We start from the raw sequence: 26,646 nt of genomic DNA, 5'->3' as shown, positions 1-26,646 counted from the left end.
ATTTAATTAAAATACTTTTTCCTAAGATACAGTGTCTCACAATAGTAAGTTGAGAAATATTCTCGTGTTTCAAAATACAGGCTAGTGATTTTACAATATTTTACACACTGTCAGGGTATCTGATGATACTGTGAAAGTTAAAAGTACTTTTTTTTTTTAAAGTTTATTTTTGAAAGAGAGAGAGACAGAGCACAAGTGGGGAGGGGAAGAGAGAGAGGGAGACAGAATCCAAAGCAGGCTGCAGGCTCCGAGCTGTCAGCACAGAGCCAGAGGTGGGGCTCTAACTCATGAAGTGCAAGATTATGACCTGAGCCGAAGTTGGATGCTTAACCGACTAAGCCACCCAGGCACCCCTAAAAGTACTTTTTAAATTAATCTGTATAAAAAAGGAGAATAGCTTAAAGAAAAGGGGGATCTGGGGCATTCACACTGCCCAAAGTCATGGATAAAAGTGTAATAAGAGTTTGTCCTGAGCATACAAAATCATACCCTTTGGAGTTTTAATTCAGGATATACCTCCAGGTCCCCAAAACAAAATGACTTATATGTCAAGGAGTTGAAAAGCTTTAAAATTAACACCAACCCTGGATGGAATTCCTTAGTGGAAGCTGAGACACAAATTTTCTTCAATTTAATGATTTTTGCTTTTAGCTACGTATCTCCTTATGAACCCAGATCCCACACACCAACTGCCACTGTGTAATGACCCTCTTCCCATCCTAGACATATAAACATAATGCAAAATGGTCAATATGTTTTCACAAAAAGACAGGATATAACAGTATTTACTGAGATAAAATGCTTATTGATCTGTAAAACAAATTTCAACTGAAATTTTCATTTCATTTACCAACAATTAGCAAATAAATGGCTACTGAGAGACTGCTAATTTAATGACACATACATAACATGGGGACTGTGATGTCTGAGTCCAGTGAAAAACACTCATTCCTACATAGAGTGAGCACTAATTAAATTTCACTGGTATTACTAAAGGAATTATTTTATAAATTAATAATCCTACAGGAATTCAGCCTGGTTCTGTGACACTGGCTATGAAGTAGTTTCTCCTTGTTTACCGAAGAGAAGAATACTTCATCTAGCCTTCAAATTTTAACTACTGGGTATAGAAGGGCAAACCTGTTTTAATGCTGTGCTACTCATAGTATGGTCTGCAAATAGGTGCTGACCACAAATGGTTTATTCACAGTTGATTATCAGTACAATTCGAAAGTAAGTTTTTAGAAATTTTCTTAACAATCTGACAATGATTGTATGTCTACTGACTAATAATATGACACTAAGAAACATATAATTCATTTGCTTGCATTTTACAAAAGTATTAGCTTGTGAAAGACTGGTAATTAAAAAACTAGCCTTAATACCACAGAGTTTAATAAAAACTTATTTAGTGCTTCCTCATTCACCTATCAAACCAGTATGTACGTAACCACTATTCTACCACAAGCTAGAAGTACAGAAGTGAATTAGAGTATCTATCTTCATGGTTATTACATTCTAAGTTAATGAACATAATAAACTAATACAGAATATACAAACGAAAAAAGTATGCCAGTTAATAGAAAATCTATAATGAAAAATACAGAATTTTTTTAAAAAAAGTATGGTAAAAAGGGTAGTCACAGGCAAGAAGGCCTCTCTGCAGAGTTCACATTTGACCAATAAGTGAAGGGATGAGTATATGATTATATGACAGAACATTGTTCCAGGGAAAAGGAGTCCAAAGGTTATAAGATAAATTGTTATGAAGAGGGCACTCATAAAAGAGCAAGGTATTTAATGTGGCTGAAGCACAGAAACAGAGGCAGGAGATGAGAGTAAGAAAGAAATCAAGAGACCAGTTTACAAGAGTTCTACTAGAATCTAGTCAGAACTCAAGAATTAAATCTAAAGCAGATAAGACCCACCAGAAAATATGGTATGGGTGAGAAATAGTTTGATTTGCATTTAAAACCGCTGTGCGAACAGATTATAGAAGAGTAAAAGTGTAAGAAGGAAGACTAAATAGGAGAACACTAGGAGCTGAAAATATTTTGCCAAAAGTTTGGAATAATGATTCTCAAGTTGTTGGCTTTCAGCAACTCAGTACAACAATGCTGGCGTGATACCAGTAGGTAGAGAGGTTCTGAAGATTTAGCTAAAAAAAAAAAATTATAGATTATAATGTAGGAAAATAAGATCAAAAGAAAAGACAAGGGTAATTAGAAAGCTTTGATTTTATTAGGTATCTAAGTGGAAATATCCAGTAGATATATATTTGAAGTCATCATCAAAGACATTATTTAGAGCAAATAAAACAACATATCATCCAATGAAAAATGAGGCATGATTTATGTGCTGAAAAGAAAAGCTTATCAAGACATTTGTTGATGGGGGAAAAAAAAGCAAGAAGCTTGTGAGTATGTATACAATGCTATCATTTATGAAAAAAAAGGAATGTTATTTATTTTTATGTGCCAGTCTTGTAAGCTCTTTACACATACTTAGTCATTTATACCTCATAACTCAAACAAGTAAGTATATTAAAACTATTCTTTTTGTACATAGGAGAAAACTGAGACCAAGATCAGCTAAGAGACTTGAAAGTTACACAGCCAGCAATGGGGCAGAGACAGAATTTGATTACAGGGAGTTATGCTCCACAGTCCAAGTTCTTAAGCACTATATCACATACTGCCTCTCAATCAATATGTATGTGCTATTATATTCATAATCTTTGGAAAAAAATTTATGAGACTGCCAAATTTGGTTGCCTTCAAGAAGATAATTTGATAGCTCAGAGCCATGGGTGAATGACATTTTACCATATATATAAATCATGTGACTATATTACCTCTTCCACCATCATTATTTTCTAACAAAAATAATAAAATTATGGAATTGGTTTTCACTTTATTCACCAAAGAGTGAATAAAGACAGGAAAGACAAAAAGGTCTGAAGACTGAGTTCTGAGATAATTCAGTATTTACAGTTTAGCTTTTTAAGATCCATTATGACAGTGTGTATTCCAGAGAACAAGTTCAGACAGTGACTTAAGAAGGAAGAAGTAGCTATGTCTACTGAGAGAGAAACATAATACCTGGGAGCTTCCCTGTGATTTGGACAATAAAGAGGTAACTGCTGACTAAGAACAGAAACACTGAAGTGGCAGAAACAGATATCTGACTGGAGTGTATTTAAAGAGAATTAAGAAGACAAAAAGGAGTGAACATAAATAATTGAGATTTGCTGCGAAGAAAAGGAGAGTATTAGGACTGTAGGAAGAAAGGCATGAGGAAACAAGGGAGAATGTAATGGTCAGTCTTATGTATCAACCTGGCTAGGCTACAGTATCTAGTTATTGAATCAAATACTAATCCAGGTGTTACTGTGAAGGTATTTCATAGATAGTTAACAGCGACATCAGCCAGTTTTAAGTACAGGAGATACCCTCAATAAGGTGGTGGGTTTCATGTAGTCAGTTGAATACCTTAAGAAGAAAAAACTAAGGTTTCCTGGAGAAGGAAATTCTGCATCAGGGCTGTACAACTCCAACCTCCCTCTAGCTTGCTGTCCTACACAGATTTCAAATTTGCCAGTTCCCACAATTGTGTCAGCCAACTTACTGAAATACATCTCCCTGGCACAGACCCCTCGCACGCACCAAGTCTACTGATCATAGAGTGTTGGAAAGCTTCAGTTTGAGGGGAAACAGGATCTATCTTCATTCTTTTTTCACCCTTGGATCTAGCTTCTTTTAACAAACAAACCAAAACACACCTAGAATCTAGCTTCCTTTTCTGGGGGCTGGTGGGGGGGAACCTCGTCTTAATATAGCCATTACTTGGAAGAGTACAACGGTCTTTCCTAACAATCAAATGCAGAAAGTAACCCAGACAAAATGAGAAGACAGGGGAATTAACCCCAAAAGAAAGAACAGAGAAGTCACAAGGATTTAATCAATGCAGATAAAAGTAAGATGTCTGAACCAGAATTTAAAACAGTAATCATGAGGAAACTAGCTGGGTTTGAGATAAGCACAGAAGACACTACAGAATCCTTTACTTTAGAGATAAAACAACTAAAATCTAGTCAGGCAGAAATAAAAAAAATGCTATAACCAAGATGCAAAGCCAAATGAATGCAGTGCTAATGAAGATGGATGAAGCAGAATAGCAAATCAGCGATACAAAAGATAAAAACTATGGAAAATAATGAAGCTGAAAAAGAAGGAAAGAAAGGTAATGGATCACAAATGTAGACTCAGGGAACTCAGTGACTCCTTAAAGCATTATAATGTTTGTATCACAGGAGTCCCAGAAAATGAAGAGAAAAAAAGGACCAGAAGGTTTATTTAAGCAAATTATAGCTGAAAATCTCACTAATCTGGGGAAGGAAACAGACATCAAAAAACAAGAAGCATAGAGACCTCCCATTAAATTCAACAAAAGCTGCCATCACTAAGACATAACACAGTGAAGTTCAAAAATACACAGTCAAGGAAAGAATCCTGAATGAGGAAAGGGAAAAAAAAAAGTTGTTAACATACAAGGGAAGACAGATGAGGTTCGCAGCAGATCTGTCCACAGAAAACTGACAGGCCAGAAGGGAGTAGTATGATATAGTCAACATGCTAAATGGGAAAAGTACGCAGCCAAGAATACTTTATCCAGCAAGGCAATCAGAGTAAAAGGAGAGTTTCCCAGACAAAAAATGAAGGAATTCATGACCAGTAAACAGACCTTCAAGAAATATTAAAGGGAACTCCTTGAGTCGGGGGAAAAGAAGACCAAAAAAGCAACAAAGACAAGAAAGGAACAGAGAACATCATCAGAAACACCAACCTTATAGGTAGCATAATGGCACTAAATTCATACCTTTCAATGATTACTCTGAATGTAAATGGACAAAATGCTCCAATCAAAACACAAAGAGTATTAAAATGGATAAAAAAAGAAGACCCTTCTATATGCTGCCTATAAGAGACTCATTTTAGACCTAAAGACATCTGCAGATTGAAAGTGATGAGATGAAAAACCATATATAATGCTAATGAATGCCAAAAGAAAGCCTGAGCAGCCATACCTGTATGAGACAAACAAGATTTTAAACCAAAGAATATAGCAGATGAAGAAGAGTATTATACCATAATTAAGGAGTCTATCCATCAAGGAGATTTAACAATTATAAATATTTATGCCCTCAACATGGAAGCACTCAAATACATAAATCAATTATTAACAAATACAAAGTAACTCAATGGTAATAATACAATAATATTAGGGGACTTTAACACACCACCTACAACAATGGACAGATCATCAAAACATAAATCAACAAGGAAACAACAGCTCTGAATGACACACTGCACCAGATGGACTTAACAGATATATTCAGAACATTTCATCCTACAGCAGCAAATGCACATTCTTTTCAAGTGCACATGGAACATTCTACAGAGCAGATCACATACTGGGTCACAAATCAGCCCTCAACAAGTAAAAAGACTGAGATCAAACCATGCATATCTTCAGAACATAAAGCTTTGAAACTTGAAGTCAATCACAAAAAAAATTTGGGAAGACCACGAATACATGGAGATTAAAGACCATCCTACTAAAGAATAAATGAGTTAACCATGAAATTGAAGAAGAAATTTAAAAATACATGGAAGCAAATGAAAATGAAAACACAAAATTGCAAAACCTTTGGGTTGCAGCAAAGTCAGTCTTAAAGGGAAGTATATTGTAATATAGGCCTATCTGAAGAAGCAAGAAAAGTCTCAAATACACAACCTAACCTTATACCTTAAAGGATCTAGAAAAGGAAAAGCAAGGGGTACCTGGGTGGCTCAGTTGGTTAAGCATCTGACTTTGGCTCAGGTCATAATCTCACAGTTTTGTGAGTATAAGCCCTGCCTTGGGCTCTGCACTGGCAGTGTGGAGCCTGGTTAGGACTGATTCTCTTTCTCTCTCTGTGTTTGCCCCTCCTCCTCTTGCACGTGTACATGCACACTCTCTCGCTCTCTCTCAGACTAAATAACCTTAAAAAAAAGGGAACAGCAAATGAAGCCTAAAGCCAGCAGAAGAAGGGAAATGATAAAATCAGAGCATAAATAAATATAGAAACAAAAAAATCATATCAATGAAAATAAGAACTGTTTCCTTGAAGTGATAAACCAGTACACTAGACTTATCAAAAAGAAAAAAAAAAGAACCCATATAAATGAAATCACAAATGAAAGGGGAAAGATCATAACCAATATCATAGAAATACAAACATTTATAAAAGAACGTTATTAATAATTATATACAAAAAAAACTAGGCAATCTGGAAGATATGAGCAAATTCCTAGAAACATACAAACTACCAAAACTGAAACAGGAAGAAATAGAAAATTTGAACAGACCCATAACCAGCAAAAAAATTGAGTCAGTAATCAAAAAACTCTCAACAAATAAGAGTCCAGGGCCAGATGACTTCCTAGGGGAATTCTACCAATGTTTTAAAGAGTTAATACCTATTCTTCTCAAAATGTTCCAAAAAATAGAAAAATAAGGAAAAACTGCAAACTCATTCTACAAAGCTAGCATTACCTTGATGTCAAAACCAGACAAAGATCCCACTAAAACAGAGAATTACAGGCCAGTATCCTTGATGAACATGGATGCAGAAATTGTGAACAAAATTCTCACAAATGAAATCTACAGTACGTTAAAAGAATTATTCACTATGATCAAGTGGGATTTATTCTTGAGCTGCAGGGGTGGTACACTATTCACAAATCAATCATCATGATACACCACATTACAAAAAGGATAAGAACCATATGATCCTCTCAATAGATGCAGAAAAAACATTTGACAAAGTATAGCATCCATTCCTGATAAAAACCTTCAATCAAGCGGGGATAGAGAGAACATACTTTAACATCATAAAGACCATATATAAAAGACCCACAGCTAATATCATCCTCAATTAGAAACTGAGAGCTTTTCTTCTATGGTCAGGAACAATTCGGGGATATCCATTCTCACCATTGCTATTTAACACAGTACTGGAAGTATGAGCCACAGCAATCAGACAATAGAAAGAAATAAAAAGCATACAAATTGGCCAGGAAGAAGTCAAACTTTCACTATTTCACAGATGAGATGGTACTCTATGTAGAAAGCCCAAAAGATTCAACCAAGAAATTGCTGGAAGTGATACATGAATTCAGTAAAGTTGCAGGATATAAAATCAACATACATAAATAAGTTGTATTTCTAAAGACCAATAATGAAGAAGCAGAAAGAGAAATCAAGGAATCTATCCCATCTGCAACTACACCAAAACCTGTAGGATACCCAGGAGTAAACCTAACCAAAGAGGTAAGAAGTAAAGGTCAAAAATCTATACTGTGAAAACTATAAGCACTTATGAAAGAAACTGAAGAAGACTCAACTAAATGGAATAACATTCCATGCTCATGGATTGGAAGAACAAACATTGTTAAAATGTCTATACTAATCAAAGCAACCTTCACATTTAATGCAATCCCCATCAAAATACCATGAGCATTTTTCACAGAGCTAAAACAAACAATCCTAAAATTTGTATGGAACCACAAAAGACCCTGATTAGCCAATGCAATCCTGAAAAAGAAAAGCAAAGCTGGAAGCATCATGATTCTAGACTCCAAGTGTATTACAAAGCTGTAGTCATCAAGACAATAAAGTACTGGCACAAAAACAGACACATATAGATCAATGGAACAGAATACAGAACCCAGAAGTGGACCCATAAGTACACAGTCAACAAATTTTCGACAAAGCAAGAAAGAATATCCAATGGAAAAAAAAAGAGTCTCTCCAACAAATGATGTTGGGAAAACTGGACAGCAACATGCAGAAGAATGAACCAGGACCGCTTTCTTATACCAAACACAAAAATAACTTCAAGATGGATAAAAGACCTAAATGTGAGATAGGAAACCATCAAAATCCCAGAGGAGACCACAGGCAGCAACCTCTTTGACTTCATTGGAGCAACTTCTTAATAGACACATCTCTGGAAGCAAGGGAAACATAAGCAAACATGAACTACTGGGACTTCATCAAGATAAAAAGCTTCTGCACAGCAAAGGAAATAATAAAACTAAAAGGTGGCCTATTGAATGGGAAAAGATATCTACAAATGATGTATCTGATAAAGGGTTAGTATCCAAAATCTATGAAGAACTTATCAAACTCAACACCCCAAAAATAAATAATCCAGTGAAGAAATGGGCAGAAGACATAAATAAACATTTCTCCAAAGAAGACATCCAGCCAGACAGCTAACAAACACATAAAAAGATGCTCAGTATCACTCACCAACAGGGAAATACAAATCAAAACCACAATGAGATACCACCTCACACCTGTCAGAATGGATAAAATTAACAACACAGGAAACAACAGATGTTGGTGAGGATGTGGAGAAAGGGGAACCCCCTTCTATTGTTGGTGGGAATGCAAACTGGTGCAGCCTCTAAGGAGAACCATATGGAAGTTCCTCAAAAAATTAAAAAAAGAACTACCCTATGATCCAGCCATTGCACTAACCAGGTATTTATCTAAAGGATACAAAAATACAGATCTGAAAGGATACATGCACCCCGATGTTTACAGCAGCAATATCAACAACAGCCAAACTATGGAAACAGCCCAAGTGTCCATTGACTGATGAATGTGTACACGTACACGCACACACACATCCATCCATATCCAATGGAATAGTACCATTAAAAAGAATGAAATCTTGCCATTTGCAATGATGTGGATGGAGCTATACTGTATAAGAGAAATAGTGCCAAGAGAAATAAATCAGTCAAAGAAAGGCAAATAACACATGATTTCACTCATATGTGGAATTTAGGGAACCAAACAGACAAACATATGGGAAGGGAAAGAAAAAAAAAAAAGAGAGGGAAGCAAATCATAAAAGACTCTTAACAACAGAGAGCAAACTGAGGGTTGAAGGAAAGATGTTGGTGGTAGATGGGCTAAAACCCAGTGACGGGTATTAAGGAGGTATGATGAGCAGTGGGAGTCATATGTAAGTGATGAAATCACTAAATTCTATTCTTGAAACCAATACTACACCATAAAATTTTGGAAAAAAAGAATTTCATTATTAAAACATTTGTCTTCTGAGAAAAAAAATAATTAAAAATAAACTTAAAAAACCCCTCCCCCTCCTCAATATATATGCGTGTGTGGGTACGTATGTATGTATCAGTAAGTACATCTTCTCTTGGTTCCATGTCCCTAGAGAGCCTTAACTAACAGAGAATGTTTCTAAAAGATAAGAGCAACTACGGCATATTAGTATAATGATAAGAATTATCTAATAAAAGGGGGGAACTGAAGCCAGTAGAGAGAAAAGAGCAAAGTTCTTGAGGGAGAGAACAGGGCTCAGATCTACTGAACAAAGGCAAGGACTGACCTTAGAAGTAACTGTAGTAAGAGAAAAAGTAGAGAATATGGGTATAGCTGCACCTAGATTAATAGGTTTAATTCTTGAAGAATTCTCTGTTGACTCTATTAAGCAATTAAAATAATCAGCTAAGTGTGAAAAAAAGATAATAGGAGATATTACAGGTCTGAGGAGAAGGTATGAAATAATCCTGTAAGAAAGTAGGAATAATATGGAGTAGAATGCTGTAATGGGATTTCTAGGCAACATTAAAGGTCCACTTGTGAGAAAAATCTAAAGCCTAGCCATTATAAGTATATGTTTTTCTTCAGCCACTTTCAAGCGCTCTGGTACAGGTACGGAGCAGGTGGTAATATAGGGTTTTCAAAGGAGGCATGATGGAAACAGAGGCAAGGATGTTGAGGATATGAAGACAGACAGGATTATAATAAATCTAGTTGAAAATGATCTATGCTAGGAAAACTGAGGAAATGAGGAAATGGTGTGAAGAACACTAAAAATATGGCATCAAAGGATCTGAAGTCCCAATGAAAGAAAAACAATACTGGAATTGGGAACACAGAGGAAAAACACTGAAACAAAAAGAGTGGTTATTGGCAAATGGGATGGTTGAAATTAAGATTGTAGACATCGACTCTTTCAATCAATATCCAATAATTTATATTTATGTGTTCCTAAACATAAAAACAAAATCTAAAAAACTGCATTTATATTTAATGATTTCTGAAATACACTTTAAAAAAAATTTTTTTTAATATTTATTTTTGAGACAGGGAGAGACAGAGCATGAACAGGGGAGGGTCAGAGAGAGGGAGACACAGAATCTGAAACAGGCTCCAGGCTCTGAGCTGTCACGACAGAGCCTGACGCAGGGCTCGAACTCATGGACCGCAAGATTATGACCTGAGCCAAAGTCGGCCGCTTAACCAACTGAGCCACCCAGACGCCCCTGAAATACACTTTTCAAAACTAATACTGTATACCAAAGAAATATGTTTGATAATGGGACAAACTATATTTTTAAAAGAGGGATGATTATATTCCTTTAGTTTTAAAAAGCTTATTTTAACAAACAAAAAAGCTTACAAAAAGCTTCCACTTTACAAATAACAGTTTGTTTTTAATTTTTCATTTAATTTTATTTTTAAGCAAACTCTATGCCAAACATGGGCCTCGAACTCATGACCCTGAGATTAAGAGCTGCATGCTCTACTGACTAAACCAGCCAGGCACCCCCATAAGATAGAGATTTAACCATTCCCTTTATCTCTTAAAACCCAACCAAAATAATAAGGAGAAAACAAATTTCACCTTCAATAAATTAAGAAAAATACTGGTAAACCCAAACCATAATATATGTATGTATGTGTACATGGAAAGCAGGAAAGTAAGCAGAGAGCATACAAATCACACCAAGTGGTCAAAAAAGGAAACACAACTAGGTATATCTAAAAGAAGATAAAAAAGAAAAAAACACACAAACAAACATTTCATTCTGCAGAACCCAGAAGCATTCAGGAATTAGAAATACCAGGTTCCATAGAAGAAGGAGGGAAGTAAGGTCTAAAGTCAAAGTTTATAAAATAAGTAATTAAATCCCTAAGGCTCTACTCCAACAACCTAGGGCAGTCAAGCAATTTTTCCCCCACACACCCATCTTGAAAGTCCAGAAAGTTTATTCTCTCAACAAAATTAGCGAGAGATTTGGAATCATCAAACAAATCAGAGGGATATAAGTGAAATCCAGATTGCCCTGGATGCTGCTTCACCCTGCCAAACTCCCAAATGGTAGACAGCAACTAAACTTAAGTAGATTGAAAGAGCCTCCTGCAAAGAAGCTGAACTTTCCCAGGGAAAATAATTATCAACAGTTTAGGGTCTACAATGAAACTGCCAGGTGACCACACAACCGTCCTACAGTGATGCTCACCAAAGAAGACAAAGCCACTGCCTTACCCTGTCAAATACAACACATTCACAGAGACACACACAGCCCCTCTGTTAACTGCCTTTGTAGTGCTATATTCTAAGCAACAGAATACCAAGAAATAGCTATTTGAGGAAAGGTTCCAACATGAAAGAGAGTGATTGGAGCAGAGAATCAGAAGAAAAGAGTAGGGAGCAGAAAAAACTTCAGAGTAATAATAATGAACAGTATCAAAGATATAAGAGAAGATATTACATCCATAAACTAATACTTAAAAAAAAAAAAAACCTGGAGAAAGAACTCTTAGGAAACTTATATGATGGTCAAAATTAAGTTCAATAAATTTGAGGAAGTATAAGGAAAATGTAAAAAAACACTAAGAAATGGAAAATGGAAGAGAAATAATAAGACACTGAGGATTGATTAAAGAGATTAATATCTAAGCAATAGGTATTCAAAAAAGAGTACCAAGAATAATAAAAGGGAAAAAATAAATACACATCAGAGTGTATCACCATGCTATCTCAGAACACCAGGAATAAAGAGAAAAATCTAAAAGCTTCCAAAGAAACAGGATCAGAATCAGAAGCTGAAACAGCACTGGACTTCTGACTTGTTAAGAAATGATAATCAGCAACAATGGAAGCTAGAGGAAAAATTCTGAAGATAATTTTCAATGATGAATTCTATATTGGGTCAGAGAATTAAACATGAGTATATAATATACTTTTCAGGCATGTAAAATCTCAAATATATACTTCCCCAATACCTCTTTTCAAAGCTATCAAAAAATAAGCTAACCAAAAAGAAGAGAATAAATTAAGAAAGAAAGCAAAAGATGATAGGGAAAGATGGAAAAGTGGTCTCAGTATGCTGGGTAGCCAGTCTTGACCGCTGGTGAAGTTAACAGGTCACTCTCTTTTCCAAAAATAGGTCACCATCTTTTCCAAAAAAAAGATGAAGGATTCAAATAATAGCAGAAAAGTTAAGAAACTTAAAGGACATCAAGATTTTAGAAAATGAGCCTGCCTTATCATACATGATTATAAAAATTAAAAGCACAGAAAATACATGCTATAAAATTGATACTATTATTTGCTTAAAAATGAAACAAAAAACCCTCAAAACTATGCTTATGAGGAAAAAAACTAAAGGAAATACAAACATATTCTGGGCACAATGATAAGTAGAACTATGGGTAATTTTTATTTTTGTACTTTTTTCCCTTTCTGAATATATCACTATAGTAATTTTATATGCACAGAAAACATTTAAATGTACAATATGGAAATGTTAATGAAATATATACAAAAAATTTTCTCAATTTCTCTGCCCTCTTTAGAACTAAGCCAAGTAAGCTCTGTCATTCTGTTGTAGTTATAGTATCAATTTTACTGGGTGACTTTTATATGTTAAACATTTAACACGAATTCATTTAAGCCTTTCATTCCTACAAGATGGGACTATTAGTATTAACAGTATACAGATGAGGAAAGTGAGGCACAGAAGTGATTTGTCTAAGGTCACCAAGCTAATAGATAATGATAAGCAATGTTTGTAAAGTGATTTTAAAACCATGATTTCTTTATAAAAGCTGGCCCCCAAAAGAAAGCTAATTTTCATATCTGATGAAAAAGATAAACCTAAGAAAATGATAGTTAACTAGAAAACTTAACACATTACTATAGATACCTATATTTACATATTTGAAGTAAATATTTATATCACTGCATTTTTAAAGTTTACTGTATTTTACAGATACAGCTAGAGATATAGTGGCATTCACAAATTTTGTCAATTATTGAGAACACTTAAGGTCTATTCACAAACTCTGGAAAACTGGGAACTGTTATCTTTAGGGGAGAGGTTAATAAAAACAAACAAAGGTTATGAAGTAAAAAAACAAAACAAAAAATACAACGGTAAAAGTACAAAGCAATGAGAAAGTAAGACTTTAGAAGAATAAAAAATGAACATAAGAAAAAATGAAGAGATTATTTATACTCTATAGTCTGCTTTTTGATGATGTCAGACCTAAAATTCTCAAGCCCTAACCATAGAAACCAAAAATATTCTGTCTAGTTAAGAATTCCAAAACACTTAACTGAATGTAATAAAGAGAATTTGTGACAAAATTAAAATAAAAGATAAAATAAAATAAAAGAGACAAAAAACAAAAATGCATGCTATTAGTTTTGTTTTTATTATTTTTTTAATTATTTTTTTCTTAACAGGAGTTTTTGAAAGATCTAATTTGTTTCTGATTTCCTCATTGGCAATGTCTTTTATTACTAAGAGTAGGTGTTCAATATATTCTGAATAAAAACATGAATGAAGTGAAACACTGCCAACACTATTAGCTCTTCTTGTCATTACAGAATAATAGGAACAGCTTATTAAATGTCAGGCACTGGTCTGTGCTCTCCTAATTTCTTTCTTTTAATCTTTTTTATTTATTTTGAGAGAGAGCAAGTGTGCCTGAGCAGGAGAGGGGCAGAGAGAATCCCAGCATAGAGCATGACAGGGGCTCAATTCCACAAACCATGAGATCATGACTTGAGCTGAAAAGAGTCAGATGCTTAACCAACTAAGTCACCTAGGCCCCCGACTCTCCTAATTTCTCTTAATGAGATCACTATTATGATATTCCTCACTTTGCACGTGAAGAAAGTGAGGCCAGGAAAGTTAAAGATTTGTCCAAGTTACCAAACCAGTAAAAGGCAGTGAGGGATGTGGTTCCAGACAGTCTGGTGTGAACCACTATATTATATGGTTTCAGCAACTGAAAGTGAAAGAAAAGATGCCAATTTACTGATGCAAAGTGATTTTCAGTCTATGACTGGAGAGCAAAGCAATTTCATATATTGTATATTTCTTCAGGGTAAAAGTCCAGAGGCTGTGACTTCGTAAGAAATGATAATCAGCAATGAATCATACGTCAATATAAAATTAAATGTATGTAAACATAATAATGTTAAACAATAAGGTATAAAGAAATGTTTATTCCCCCAAGGGTCTGAGAGTGACCGATTAACTTCACCAGTGGTCAAGTCTGGCTACCCAGCATACTGAGACCACTTGACTCTCATATGATGATCTTAACCACATTTTCTAATTTTCCCAGAATTCATCTCAGAAAAAAGTAGAATAAATCACCATGCTATTATTAATATAATTTTGTGTTCTTAATCCTCTTTGTCCAAATTAGCATTTTCACCTTAGTAGTGAGTGGTAGCCAATATTAATCTATTTGTAATATAATAGAAAATCATATTGGTGAGAAAACAGAAAAAAAAATAACGTTACATCAACATTACTTATCCTACAAATTACCACCTAACAAAAATTAGAAATAAACACTTTATGAAGTATTGGCATACATTTTTAAAGCAAATGTCTAAAAATAATGTAACTATAGATCTGAAAAAGATTCTTTGAGAGTAGAATTATCTTCATAACACCAAACAACAAAGCTATTTTTTTTTTGACCTTCGAGGAAAAAAGACAGATTATTACCTCATGAAAAGTTCATCAAATTGAGGAATAAATAAATGTGCCCAGTCTCAGATTCTAAATCCACCAAAATAAGGACAAAATGTTATTTAAATTACATCCACAAACTATGTTCCAATATGTGCAACTGAGGAAGCTATTTAGAACAGAAATAAGGGCACTTAATTCTAAAGATTAATAGTTAATGAAAACTGTACTGCAACCTGAAGTACTACCTCAAACAAATTGGAGAGCATGTTTTAAAATTCCAATTAAGAGAACAGAAAAAATAATAAGGAAAATAGAAAATGTAATAGCTAACAGTCTGTTCAAATTTAACAGCAAAAAGAATTTCAATAAAGAGGAAACATAGTTTACCTCCAATGGAAAAACGAGACTACTGTAACTGTAGAATAAACAGACCTAAAGAACTACAGAATGATGAAAATTTTCAATAAAAATATGGTAAAAAGTATACAATTAAATGCAATGCATAAACACTGACAATACGGGACACATTATTTAACTGAATAAGAAAATGAGTTATCTGGAAAACCAATTAAAAGTGCTACTGATAAGATCACTCTGATGACTTATCAAGCTCTGCAACTCATCACATCTGTACCCTACAGAACAACTAACCTGATTGTCTCTCTTCTCAGCTAAGATATAAGCAATGTCAAGGAGCATTTTATTCCAAAGCCGATAATCATATCTGGCCATAACTGCCTTGTAACTGTCCATGCACATAGTCTTTGAAGCAGAGGATTAAATGTTCCTGCCCATTTTATCTAGTCCCCAAGACTCGTCCTGCAAAGTGAATAAAAATGATTATCTTTTAATCTGCCCCTTGCATACATACCATAAAAAGAGAGAGAGAGAGAGAGAGAGAGAGAGAGAGAGAGAGAGAGAGAGAGAGAGAGAGAGAGAGAAGGGCAAAGATGAGAAAAAAAAATTCTTGAAAATATGGATAATTATTATCTAGTCTGGAATTAAGTCCTCAGTAAGATCTCTGTGCTTTGTTGAACGGTGGGTGATTGATATGTCCCACATTTTATGAAACTGGGCCTTGGGAGATACGATCATTAATTAGTCATATAGTAATATTTTGAAGTAAATTTGAAAATGACTTGAAAATTAAGTTTCTACTTTTGAAAAATCAGTAGAAATATAACGTTGATCTCCTTCCATTTTTCTTATCATATTTTTAAAAATAATTTCAAATTGAAATAGGCTAGATCATGATATACAAAGAGCTTAGGTAAAAACAAAATGGCATTTATCAAGCAGTTTCAAAAGCTATCATGATCACGGGTAAACTGTGGGAAAAGAAAGACAGAAAGGCACTGGAAGGAGGAGGAAGCTACTCAACTCAAAAGGAACAGAAGAGCCATAATTAAAATATATTTAAGAATATTTAAAATTAACACATATATAGGTCATGAAAAGGATAAAAATAGGGAAAACAATAATAAAAGTCACTAAAAACAGGCCAATGGAAAGGAAGTGGAATGGACCATTATAAAGTCAGTAAAAGAATATAATACTTTGTTTACACTGTAGTGGAGAACAAATGCAAATAAAAATTAAGTGCATTTTTCAGGAAACTGAGACATTTTAAAAGTCAAAATATTCTATATTATTCTCTTATGTTCTTAAATACAGTATGTGGCGTATATTTAATCTTTTATACAGAATACACACAGGTTTCTGGATTAAAGAGAAGTACCTTGCCCCTACAGAAAAGCTCCAGGTTATTCTCTCTCTCAATATCTGTAAGCAAAATCTTTTGTTTTCTTTTTAGTATAAATTATTACTTCATAGTTCTATCAGCAGGACAGTATTTAACATTTGCCCTCCATTGGGCATTCCTTCATTCCTCCATTGTTGGTTCTCCTTTCTCTCCTGGTCTTATGAGATGAAAATATAAACTTTTTATGAGAGCAACTTGGACTATTTAGAAGCAATTTCTATTTTATGTTTAGTTCCATTTATTTCAAACTGCTGCATTTACCATGCATCTGACAACCAGCTAAATGGGCATTACTGCATAGGAGGAAGTAAGATGAAAACTAAATAGAACATATAAAGAAAAAAAGAGCAAACTAAAATGCAGAAGATAGCAAAAGTCATGAAATTAGAAAGGAAAATGTATAACATCAGATAATTTAAAAATAATAGTGTATTTACAGTATCTTTAAAGGATCTTGGGTATAAGATCTCTTTTTCTTCCTAATAATGAGGAAGAAAATACTCTCAAAACACAGAATTTAAGGTATCTGATGTGTGTCCTGTACAGAAATTTTTTTCAGCAATATAACTGTATTTTTAGTTTACCTTTTTAAAAAAAATTGGGTAGATATTCCTCTTTTCCTAATAATAAGAAAAATATTACTCTCAAAAGCAAATATAGTAAAACCTTGGTTTGCAAGCATAATTCATTCCAGAAACATGCTTGTAATCCAAAGCACTTGTATATCAAAGCAAATTTCAAGAACCACTGGCTCAGTCGTGATCATGTGACATTCGGGGTCACATACTGATGCCGTATTGCAAGACACTGTATTGCAAGACACCGTTCATTTATCAAGTTAAAATGTATTAGAAATGTTTGCTTGTCTCAGGGAACACTCACAAACAAGTTACTTGCAATCCAAGGTTTTACTAAACTGTTTCAAGTTTCATACAGACATGTAACTAAAAGAATAATGGACACTAATATGGATTAATCACATTAAAATAAGAAAAAAAAGAGAAATGAAAAAAGAGAAATGGACAAAAATATGGATGACCCAAGGTAATATACAGCTTTAGGCAACTGATTATGCCAGAATATGACAAAATTTTAAATCAGGGGTTTGCAATGTGTATTCCCCAAAGTATTAGCATCAGTATAACCTAAAGTTAAACTCGGGGTAAGTCCATGAAATCTGTTTTAATAAGCTCCACAGATGATTCTGATGCATGCAAAAGTTTGAGAACCAATGTTTCAAACATATTTGATAAATGAGAAATACAATGTAAATGCAAGATGAAATGTAATTAACAAAATTAAATTTGGCATTTCTTATGATAATGTGTAAGATGAATATAAAGTCACTGCTACTAAAAAGGATGTAACCTGGGAGTATTTACACATAGGTGCATGTACACACACACACGTGTGTATACTTGACATCACAGATCAAAAAGAACAATCATTTTAGGTAAGCAGAGTTAAAGTAGTTGAGGGAAAATAGAACAATTGCTAAATTAATAAAATTGCCTTGTTATGGAAAGAAACAAGGAAAAAATGAATATACTTAGCTGAGAACTCTCTAGATAATTCTAAAATGAAAATAAAGTAAAAACTAATCTGTCAGTTCCTCAGATTATCTATAGCTGACCTAAATGAACTGACTGCAGAGACATTACAGTTAGATACAATCAAGTTATTACAGCAGGAGAAGAATGCTGGCTGTGCAGTGATTGCAATTAGATTGAATTGTTTCAAATATAAAAACAAATAAAAATTTATACACTTAGGTATAATAATGAGCAATAAAGCAATGTAATTAAGTAAAAAGAAAGACTGAATCTCAAACTTCAACTACTAATTTTGGGGTTTATCAAAGAATATGGCCTAATGAACTCCTAAAATATCCTGAATTATGAAATAATGATATATGAAAGTAATTAAATGTTGAGAGACAAATTTGCTGAAATTTGCCAGAAATTTTCCATTTTCATTCTCAAGGCAATCAAATGCCAGTTATCAAAATCGGCATATATCTTACCTAAACAGATAACATAAGCCATTCAGATGAATTTGGGGGAGGGGAGAGATGGTATTTTTCAGGAGCACAGCAATTAATTTAAATACTTAATCTAAATAAATTTTAACTGGAATAGAACATTTAACAAATCTAATTGAAGAAGAAATAAAATGTTGGTTACTTACCAGCAAGGGTACTTGTATGCCTAAAAGCTCTGACCTGGGAGTCTGACAAACCAGTCAAAAGGGAAATTACTGTGTCCATCATATACTCATCATAAATTATGCTATACTGACATTGTCGAATCAGGACTCCAATAAATTCACAAAAGTTTGAACGAAATTTTTTCCATTGAGGTCCAGGCATAGTAAGGGGATAATCACCACTGTCCTAAAAAGGATAAAAAGGACATTATTAAATTTGACATATGATATCAATTTGATCAAAGTTTTTTTCCTATGTATAAACCAACATTTTTTTCTCAAAAGTAGATGTGGACAGAAATTGAAGGTACACTGAAGACTTTGTATTTATTGTTTGTTTTGATCTCCCACAACTAAATAATTCATAAAGTATTCAAAATTGTTACTGAGAACCAGAATTTAATTCATTATTCTAATCCAACATTAAAAAAAAAAAAGTGATTCCAATTTGTATCCTAGTTGAGATAATTTGAAGTAGGAAACAAAAAATATTAAAGAAGTTTAGACTAGAAAGGATATCTGCTACTGAATTCAGGTCAAACTAATCATGATTCCTGTAGCATATAGCATCTTTCAGTTATTTTAAATAGAATTTTTAAGAATTGAGAGATTCAAAAGTATAAGCATTTCATTAAGAAGTCCAAACCTAATTTTTCACATCCGAAACTGCAACCTTATCTCTTCCAGTTTTACAATATACAGGTTCTATAACTCTATTTTACAGAGCAGATTTATCAACTTTTCAAAGAATAAAAATCTAATATGGGCTCTTGATATTACCAGATTGTGTCATCTTGTTTAAAACATGAAATTGACAATGAACCCAATTAGAGGTTTCCTACTCTAGCCTAAAACATTTTGGTAGAGAAATGTAAATTCACAAGGCAAAGAATGAGAAATTCTGTGAACATGGTGCCTGAATATTCTCATTTTATAGCTATTTGGTTTTTTCTAGGCCAAACTCTGCTAGAAAATTAGTTATGAGTGAAGTTATTAGCTGCATATATTTAATATTTTCTTTTTTTAATTTAAATACTTCTTTAGAAAGTTTTTTTCATGTTTATTTTGAGAGAGAGAGACAGACAGAGCATGAACAGGAGAGGGGCAGAGAGGGGAGAGAGAATCCCAAGCAGGCTCCATACTGTCAGCAAGCACAGAGCCCAACACAGGGCTCAAACCTATGAATTGTGAGATCATGACCTGAGTTAAAATCAAGAGTCACTCAACTGACTGAACCATCCAGGTGCTCCAAATACTTTTTTTAAGTTTATTTACTTATTTTGAGAGGGACAGAGATAGTGTGAATGAGGAAGGGGTAGAGAGAGGGAGGGAGGGAGGGAGGGAGAATCCCAAGCAGGCTCCCTGCTGCTAGCACAGAGCCTGACATAGGGCTCAAACTCACCAACCATGAGATCATGACCTGAACTGAAATCAAGAGTCAGATGCTCAACGGACTGAGCCACCCAGAGACCTCTAATATTTTCTACCTTAATTAAACAATTCAGCTAATGAATCGAAGGAAAGAATAGTCCTACTAATGATAGGAGATTTGTTAGTGGTCTGGAAAATAATGTGCAAGAAATATCTGAGGAAAAAACATGTATTTGGTTAGGTGGGGCTTGTGGAAAAGCCTTTAACATGACCAGACTAGGTAAGTATGACATCTTCAGTCCTTTGTCCCTTCCCCTCTCAGTGATCTAAAACTCATGTGTAATGCTGGATGTTCAACAGTGATTTTGCAACCATCAAGGGGACAAGTATGGAGATAAAAATGACAGAAGGAGACAGAAAAACTCTAGGTCTCTGCACTGCTGAGATGCAGTACAATAATGTTTTACCTACTCCCAGATTTATTTTGCATAAGACAAATATACTCCTGTGAATTCAAGCCATTGTTGGTCAAATTTTCTACTACTTACAGGCATCAATCCTACTGTTATGGTAGAATTATAAATAGTGGGGAAAGATGAATTTTTCAGTGAGTGATTTTGGTGCATTTGGCTTTTCATTACAAAGAAAATTAGACAGATATTGCATCTTACACCAAAATTAATTCCTAAATGAATCAAAACACCTAAAACCAGTAAAAAAGAAAAAAAAAAGGAAAAAAGAAAAAAATAAATGGCAGACAACATGGGAGAATATTCTCAGGGTGAGGAAGTCTTTTACTAAACACAATACAAAAATTAGAAGTCATAAAAGACCAATAGGTTCAACCACATAACATTAATTTTTGTATTTAAAAAAAACCATTAAAAGCAAATCCAAAAGCATAACAATAGGGTTTGGCTTTCACTTAGAATGTGGAAATCTACCAACAATGAGAATAAGCTGAATCAACAACAACAACAAAAGTTTTCTTGAGCCTATCTTGAACTGAAGTAATTGTCATTCCAAAGAATAAGCCCCTCCAAGAAGAGATCAAACAAACAAGCTCTATCATGTACGGCACAGCCTAAGAAGAAAAGGTGGTCTCCACAAAAATGAGTAAGAAGATATGAGCCTAAAATTTTAAGGAACTATCAAAGATGAAGTGTGAGCTAGTTTGTCACAGTGGTACAACAAGGAGTTTACACTCACTCAAAAGCTCTTTTCCATAGGTCTCAAGTGGTTACTTAAAAACAAATTCTGAGACAGAGCAGAACAGAGAGCACCTCTCTTGGTGCAGACTTGCAGGTGATGATCTTCAATTGCTGGGGGAAAGGTAAGAAGCCTAGCTCACATCTCCAGGCTTTTCGTCCCCTGCAAACTAAAAGACAATCTGATGGAGGTGAGTCCGCAAACTGAATCACCACCATAGCCAGGCAAAGAATCACTGCAGCTAGGAGAAGGTAAAAGAAGAAATCTTCCATCTGGGGGAGAGAATAAGACAAAACACTGGCCTGGACCCTGAATCCTAATACCAATATCAAACCAGAGGTTTGATAGCATTGGGAAGGGGACAGGAAACCACCTGAGGCCTGTCACAGAAATAATGGCCAGGAAAGCTGAGAGGGTCCCTCAAGGGCTCCAGGCACAAAAGGCATGATTAAGACTCAGCACTAGGGGCACCTGGGTGACTCAGTCAGTTAAGCGTCCAACTTTGGTTCAGGTCATGACCTCATGGTTTGTGAGTTCGAGCCCTCCCTGCATCAGGCTGTGTGCTGACAGCTTGGAGCCTGGAGCCTGCTTCAGATTCTGTATCTCCCTCTCTCTCTGCTCCTCCCCCACTCATGCTCTCTCTCAAAAATAAACAAACATTAAAAAAAAAAAAAAAAAGACTTAGCACTAGGACAATAAAGAGTCCCCATGCCCTCATTATAATAGAAGGCAATAAAGCAACACCAGTCTACCACTAGATGGAGGGGCAAGAGTGTGGGGTAGGAGTGCTCTGTGCCACAAGAGAACAAGAGAGCTGAAAGCTGAGGGTAGAGCATGAATACTGAGAAAACCCCCTTTGGGTATCCTATGAACAAGGCAACAGCAGTTACTGTTAAAATCTGAAAAACAGAGAAATATGAAGATTATGGCACACTAAAGACGGTATCAACGGCAGAACACAAAACTAGCTCAATTCCTAACTAAATTGACAATGTATACTATTATATCCTTTTTAAATTTTTGTATCGTGCAAAAAGTTATTAAAATGAAAAACATTTTTAAAAAAGAAAGAAAAATCTGTATCTACTTCAAAAGACAGTTTCTTGCTTTACTCTAATACCAGTTATAAATTTCTCTTTGTTAGACACATTTATACATGCCATGTAAAAATAACTGTCTAGGGGCACCACGGTGGCTCACTCATTTGTGCATCAAACAACTTGATTTCGCCTCAGATCGTGGTCTCATGGTTTGTGGGGTCAAGCCCTGCACTGGGCTCCACGTTGTCAGCACAGAGCCTACTTGGGATTCTCTCTCTCCCTCTCTCTGCCCCTCCCCAACAAACGCACACCCATGCACACACAAATGCTGTCTCTCAAAATAAATAAATAAACTTAAAAAAAAAAAAAAAGAACTGTCTAGAATTGAAGGGCAGAGGTATACTGAAAACTAACTTCCTTCACAAGGCAATAATTTCTTTTTTTAGCAAAACTAACAAAATAATAATAGCAAAATAAAGATAATAATAATCAAGTAGCCTAAATACCTTATCCACAAGTAGTATTTAAATTCTTTGAGTGCAGTTTTACTATGATGCTCTGCACAAGGAAATTACTGAACTAATGAAAAGTAAGCAATATCAAATACGAGACAAGTATAGAAAGGAAGAAAGATGCTCATGGTGCAAGAGTATCAGGCAGAAATCTGCAAGAAGGGTAATAGAGAGCAAACCAAAAAGGTCCAGTAAGAAAGCAGTTTCTCCAAATACATTTAAATGACTATAAGGGGAGAAATTTCCATGTACAAAACATAACATAGCTAGGATTTATATTGTATGTACTTTTCACATCTGTAATTTTGTATTATCAGTATACTGTGGTAAACACTGGTATATATAAAGATAAAAGAAATAAGATCTTAAGAAGTTGTCCTAGGTAACAGACATACAGGGTTCTAGTTCTGAGACTGTGAAGTCCACGTATTCTTAACTCTACAATGGAGCTTCATCTAGTTTACTATAGGAACCTTGGAGGACATAAGGATTATCTAGTAATTGCTCTTCCAAGGAAGAACATTAGAGTTCTGCTAACAAATGGACACACAAGCAACTAATGGAAAAGTTTAATTTGGAAGTTTTGGGGACACTGATGGGGGAAAGAAGTAAAAGGATACCAACCCTCAGAGATAAGAGCCAGCAACAAAAAGTACAAAATTTAGAGCCCCTGAGATGAGAGCAACAATCTTAAGAGAGGTGCACTGCAAGGTAGAGCTCATTCAGCTGACAGAGTTGGAAGGTTAACTACCTAATCCCTAAACATTTGATATTTGGGAACCCAATCTGGTCACAAACTATAGATAGCTGAAGAGATAAAATACTCTTTTAAGAGTAAATCCAAGAGAAGAGCAGCTGGGTGGCTCAGTGAGCTAAACATCTGACACTGGATCATACCATGATCTCATGGTTCAGGAGTTTGAGCCCCCACACTGGGCTCTCTGTCAGCACAGAGCCTACTTCGGATCTCTCTGCCCCTCCCCTGCTCAATCTCTCTCTCAGAAATAAACATTAAAAAAATAAAAATAAGCCAAACAAAAACAAAAAGAATTGTTTAACTCAGCTGATGGACAATCTCTCTCTCTCTCTCTCTCTCTCTCTCTCTCTCACACACACACACACACACACACACACACACACACACACACAAAATCACCAGTTTTTGGTGAAACTGGCTTTTGGTTACCTAATTTCAACATACTTACCCAAAGACATATTACTATGACTGCTTAAAATGGTGATGTGTAAACACTTACTTGGAGAAAGTATCCATCCACCCAACTGTCCATCTACTCAGGTATTTACTGAGCAATAAATATGCTCCAGGCCCTATGCCAAGTTCTTAACATACAAAGATGAACGCAACAAGGATCTTCTCCTAAGAACTTCTACTTTATTTTTTTCCAGCCTTACTGAGATTTAATTGATATATAACACTGTTAAGTTTAAGGTATAAAAGAAGCTGATTTGATACATTTATACACTGCAAAATGATTAACACCATAGCATTAGCATAACACATCCTATCACATTACATTACTCACTTCTTATTTTTTGGTGAGATCATTTAAGATTTCTTAACAACTTTCATGTATATAACATAGTACTATTAACTATAATCACCATGCTGTATATTAGATCCTCAGAACTTATTCAACTTATACACCTGGAAGATTATACTCTTGGCTAACTTCTTCCCATTTCCCCCCATACTCCAAAGAACTTCTACTTTAGTTGAAAAGAAGGACACATAAAAAATAAACAAGTAAATTAAGTACAATGATAGGAACGTTATAAGGGTACACAGTACTACTTAGGAAGGAGTGTCAATTCTCTGCAGAGGCAACTGGGCAGGGGAAACAGGGTCAACAGCATTCTAAGCAATAACATTAGCAAGTGCCTATAAAACAAAGCTAAGCTATGACAATGAGATTACAGAACTACTTTAAGTTTGGCAACCTAAGCCAGATTTTGTGGTGGTAACCAAGAGAAAAGATGGGGCCAAGTCACAGGGAGCCCCTTCCTCCTATAAAGTCTTCATTAAAATAAAGCCAAGCTTTATTCTGGAGATAATGGGTGGCCACTGAAAAATTTTGGGCAAATAAGTATCATGAACAGATGTGAGCTTTAAAAAATATTTCTGGTTCCACTGTGGAGAGTAACTGGAAGTAAAGGTGAAGGAAATGGAGCAAGGAGACTGCTGCCAAGAGATCCAAAAACGAAGGAGGCGGGACAGAGAGCGCCTAACTAAGGTAGTAATGATGATGATGGACCAAATAGGAGAGATGTGATATACACTCAAATACTAATAAAATAAAATCTACTGAAGTAAATGACTATTGGACAAAAATGACTTATTTCTGGTTTGATTAACTGTTGGGTTTATTCACAACTGGAAACAAAAATGAATTGTTTGCCCCTGACTCCCTGCAGGAAGAATAACTCTTTTGTTTAGGGATGCCTAATTACTAAGTCCCATAAGAGACCAATACCCTTTAACAAACAACTGATACAGAATATCCTATTTCCAGACTTTAGGACACACTGGTTTCTACATTCAAAATAAATAAAAAATTTCAGAAACAGATTGATGGATATTAAAACCACTGAGTGGCCAAGTTGAGTGGCATAAGCGTAACAGAGTACCAATATTTGATAGTTGCAAACGTAAAGCATTTTTACAAAAAGATTCAATGGTGATCACAGTAAACAAGTGACCAATTGTAGCAACCTACCTGAACAACCTGATATTGCATATACTATCTACAGTGACCTAACATGCAGTACACAGCATCATCTATGAAATTTCCTTGCAAAAAAATCTAATGAAGTCATTAGACCTAACTTTCAATTATAAAATACAAGAGATTTAGGAACAAGTTAAATGAAACCATGAGGAAAAAATTAGAGGAACAAAAATGTGGGATACTTTACAAAACAACTACATTGTGGTCAATTAAAAGTTAATGCCATGCAAAGAAAAAAAATGTGAAGGAACTGTTTTATATCTTGGAAAAGTACTGACAACAAAGCAATCAAATGCAACATATAAAACAGTGCACTCTAGCCGCACTGGCTTCTTTGTTGTCTCTAATACCCTAGGTATATATATATTTCTGCCTCAGGGCCATTTGTGCATTTGAAATTTTCTCTTCCCCTAGACATACCCATGGTTGCTCGATTATCTCCTTCAAGTCTTTACTTAAGGTCACATTCTTAGGTTTTCCTGACTATCCTATTTAAATTCATTCTTCCACTCCCAATCTCTTTGCCCTTCTCTGCTTTATTTTTCTGCATAGCATTTACTATCATTTGTCATACTATAATATTTTGCCAATGTATTTTATTCACTGGCTGATTCTCTACTCATCCATAGATCTTCACAAACATTTTGTTAAAGGTAATAAATGATCTATCAAAAAGAAAAAGAAAACTTTATAAAATTCAAGATTTTGATTACCTCCAGAAGCACTGGAATGGGAGAATGGAGGAGCACAACGATATTTGGGTAGTATTAGCAGTATTTCAGTTAGGTTGGGGGTGGCAGATTTATATACATATATATATATATTACATATATTCTTTTGGGTATATCAAATGACACATGATTTCTTTAAATGAGTACATTAAAACGTGTTTGAAACTATCCACATTAACATCCTTGAGAATACCAT

At 34.7% G+C, this 26,646-nt stretch overlaps 1 protein-coding gene across 4 annotated transcripts in view; it reads right to left on the bottom strand.

Moving 5' to 3' along the window:
* Positions 1-26,646, bottom strand: part of STAG1 (stromal antigen 1) — a 410,325-nt gene that overhangs the window by 146,037 nt on the left and 237,642 nt on the right. For 3 of the 4 annotated variants that reach the window (XM_023260539.2, XM_045036401.1, XM_019810669.2), the window contains one exon: positions 18,823-19,027. In XM_023260539.2, coding sequence (XP_023116307.1) covers positions 18,823-19,027 — 205 coding nt within the window. Of the gene's footprint in view, positions 1-15,524; positions 15,666-18,822; positions 19,028-26,646 lie in introns of those variants that run through there. The other variant, XM_019810670.3, reaches the window with a different exon arrangement.

Source organism: Felis catus, chromosome C2, assembly GCF_018350175.1.
Source record: "Felis catus isolate Fca126 chromosome C2, F.catus_Fca126_mat1.0, whole genome shotgun sequence".
Lineage (NCBI taxonomy): Eukaryota > Metazoa > Chordata > Mammalia > Carnivora > Felidae > Felis > Felis catus.
The sequence above is the reverse complement of the archived record's forward strand: the minus strand, read 5'-3'. Positions and strand labels throughout refer to the sequence as shown.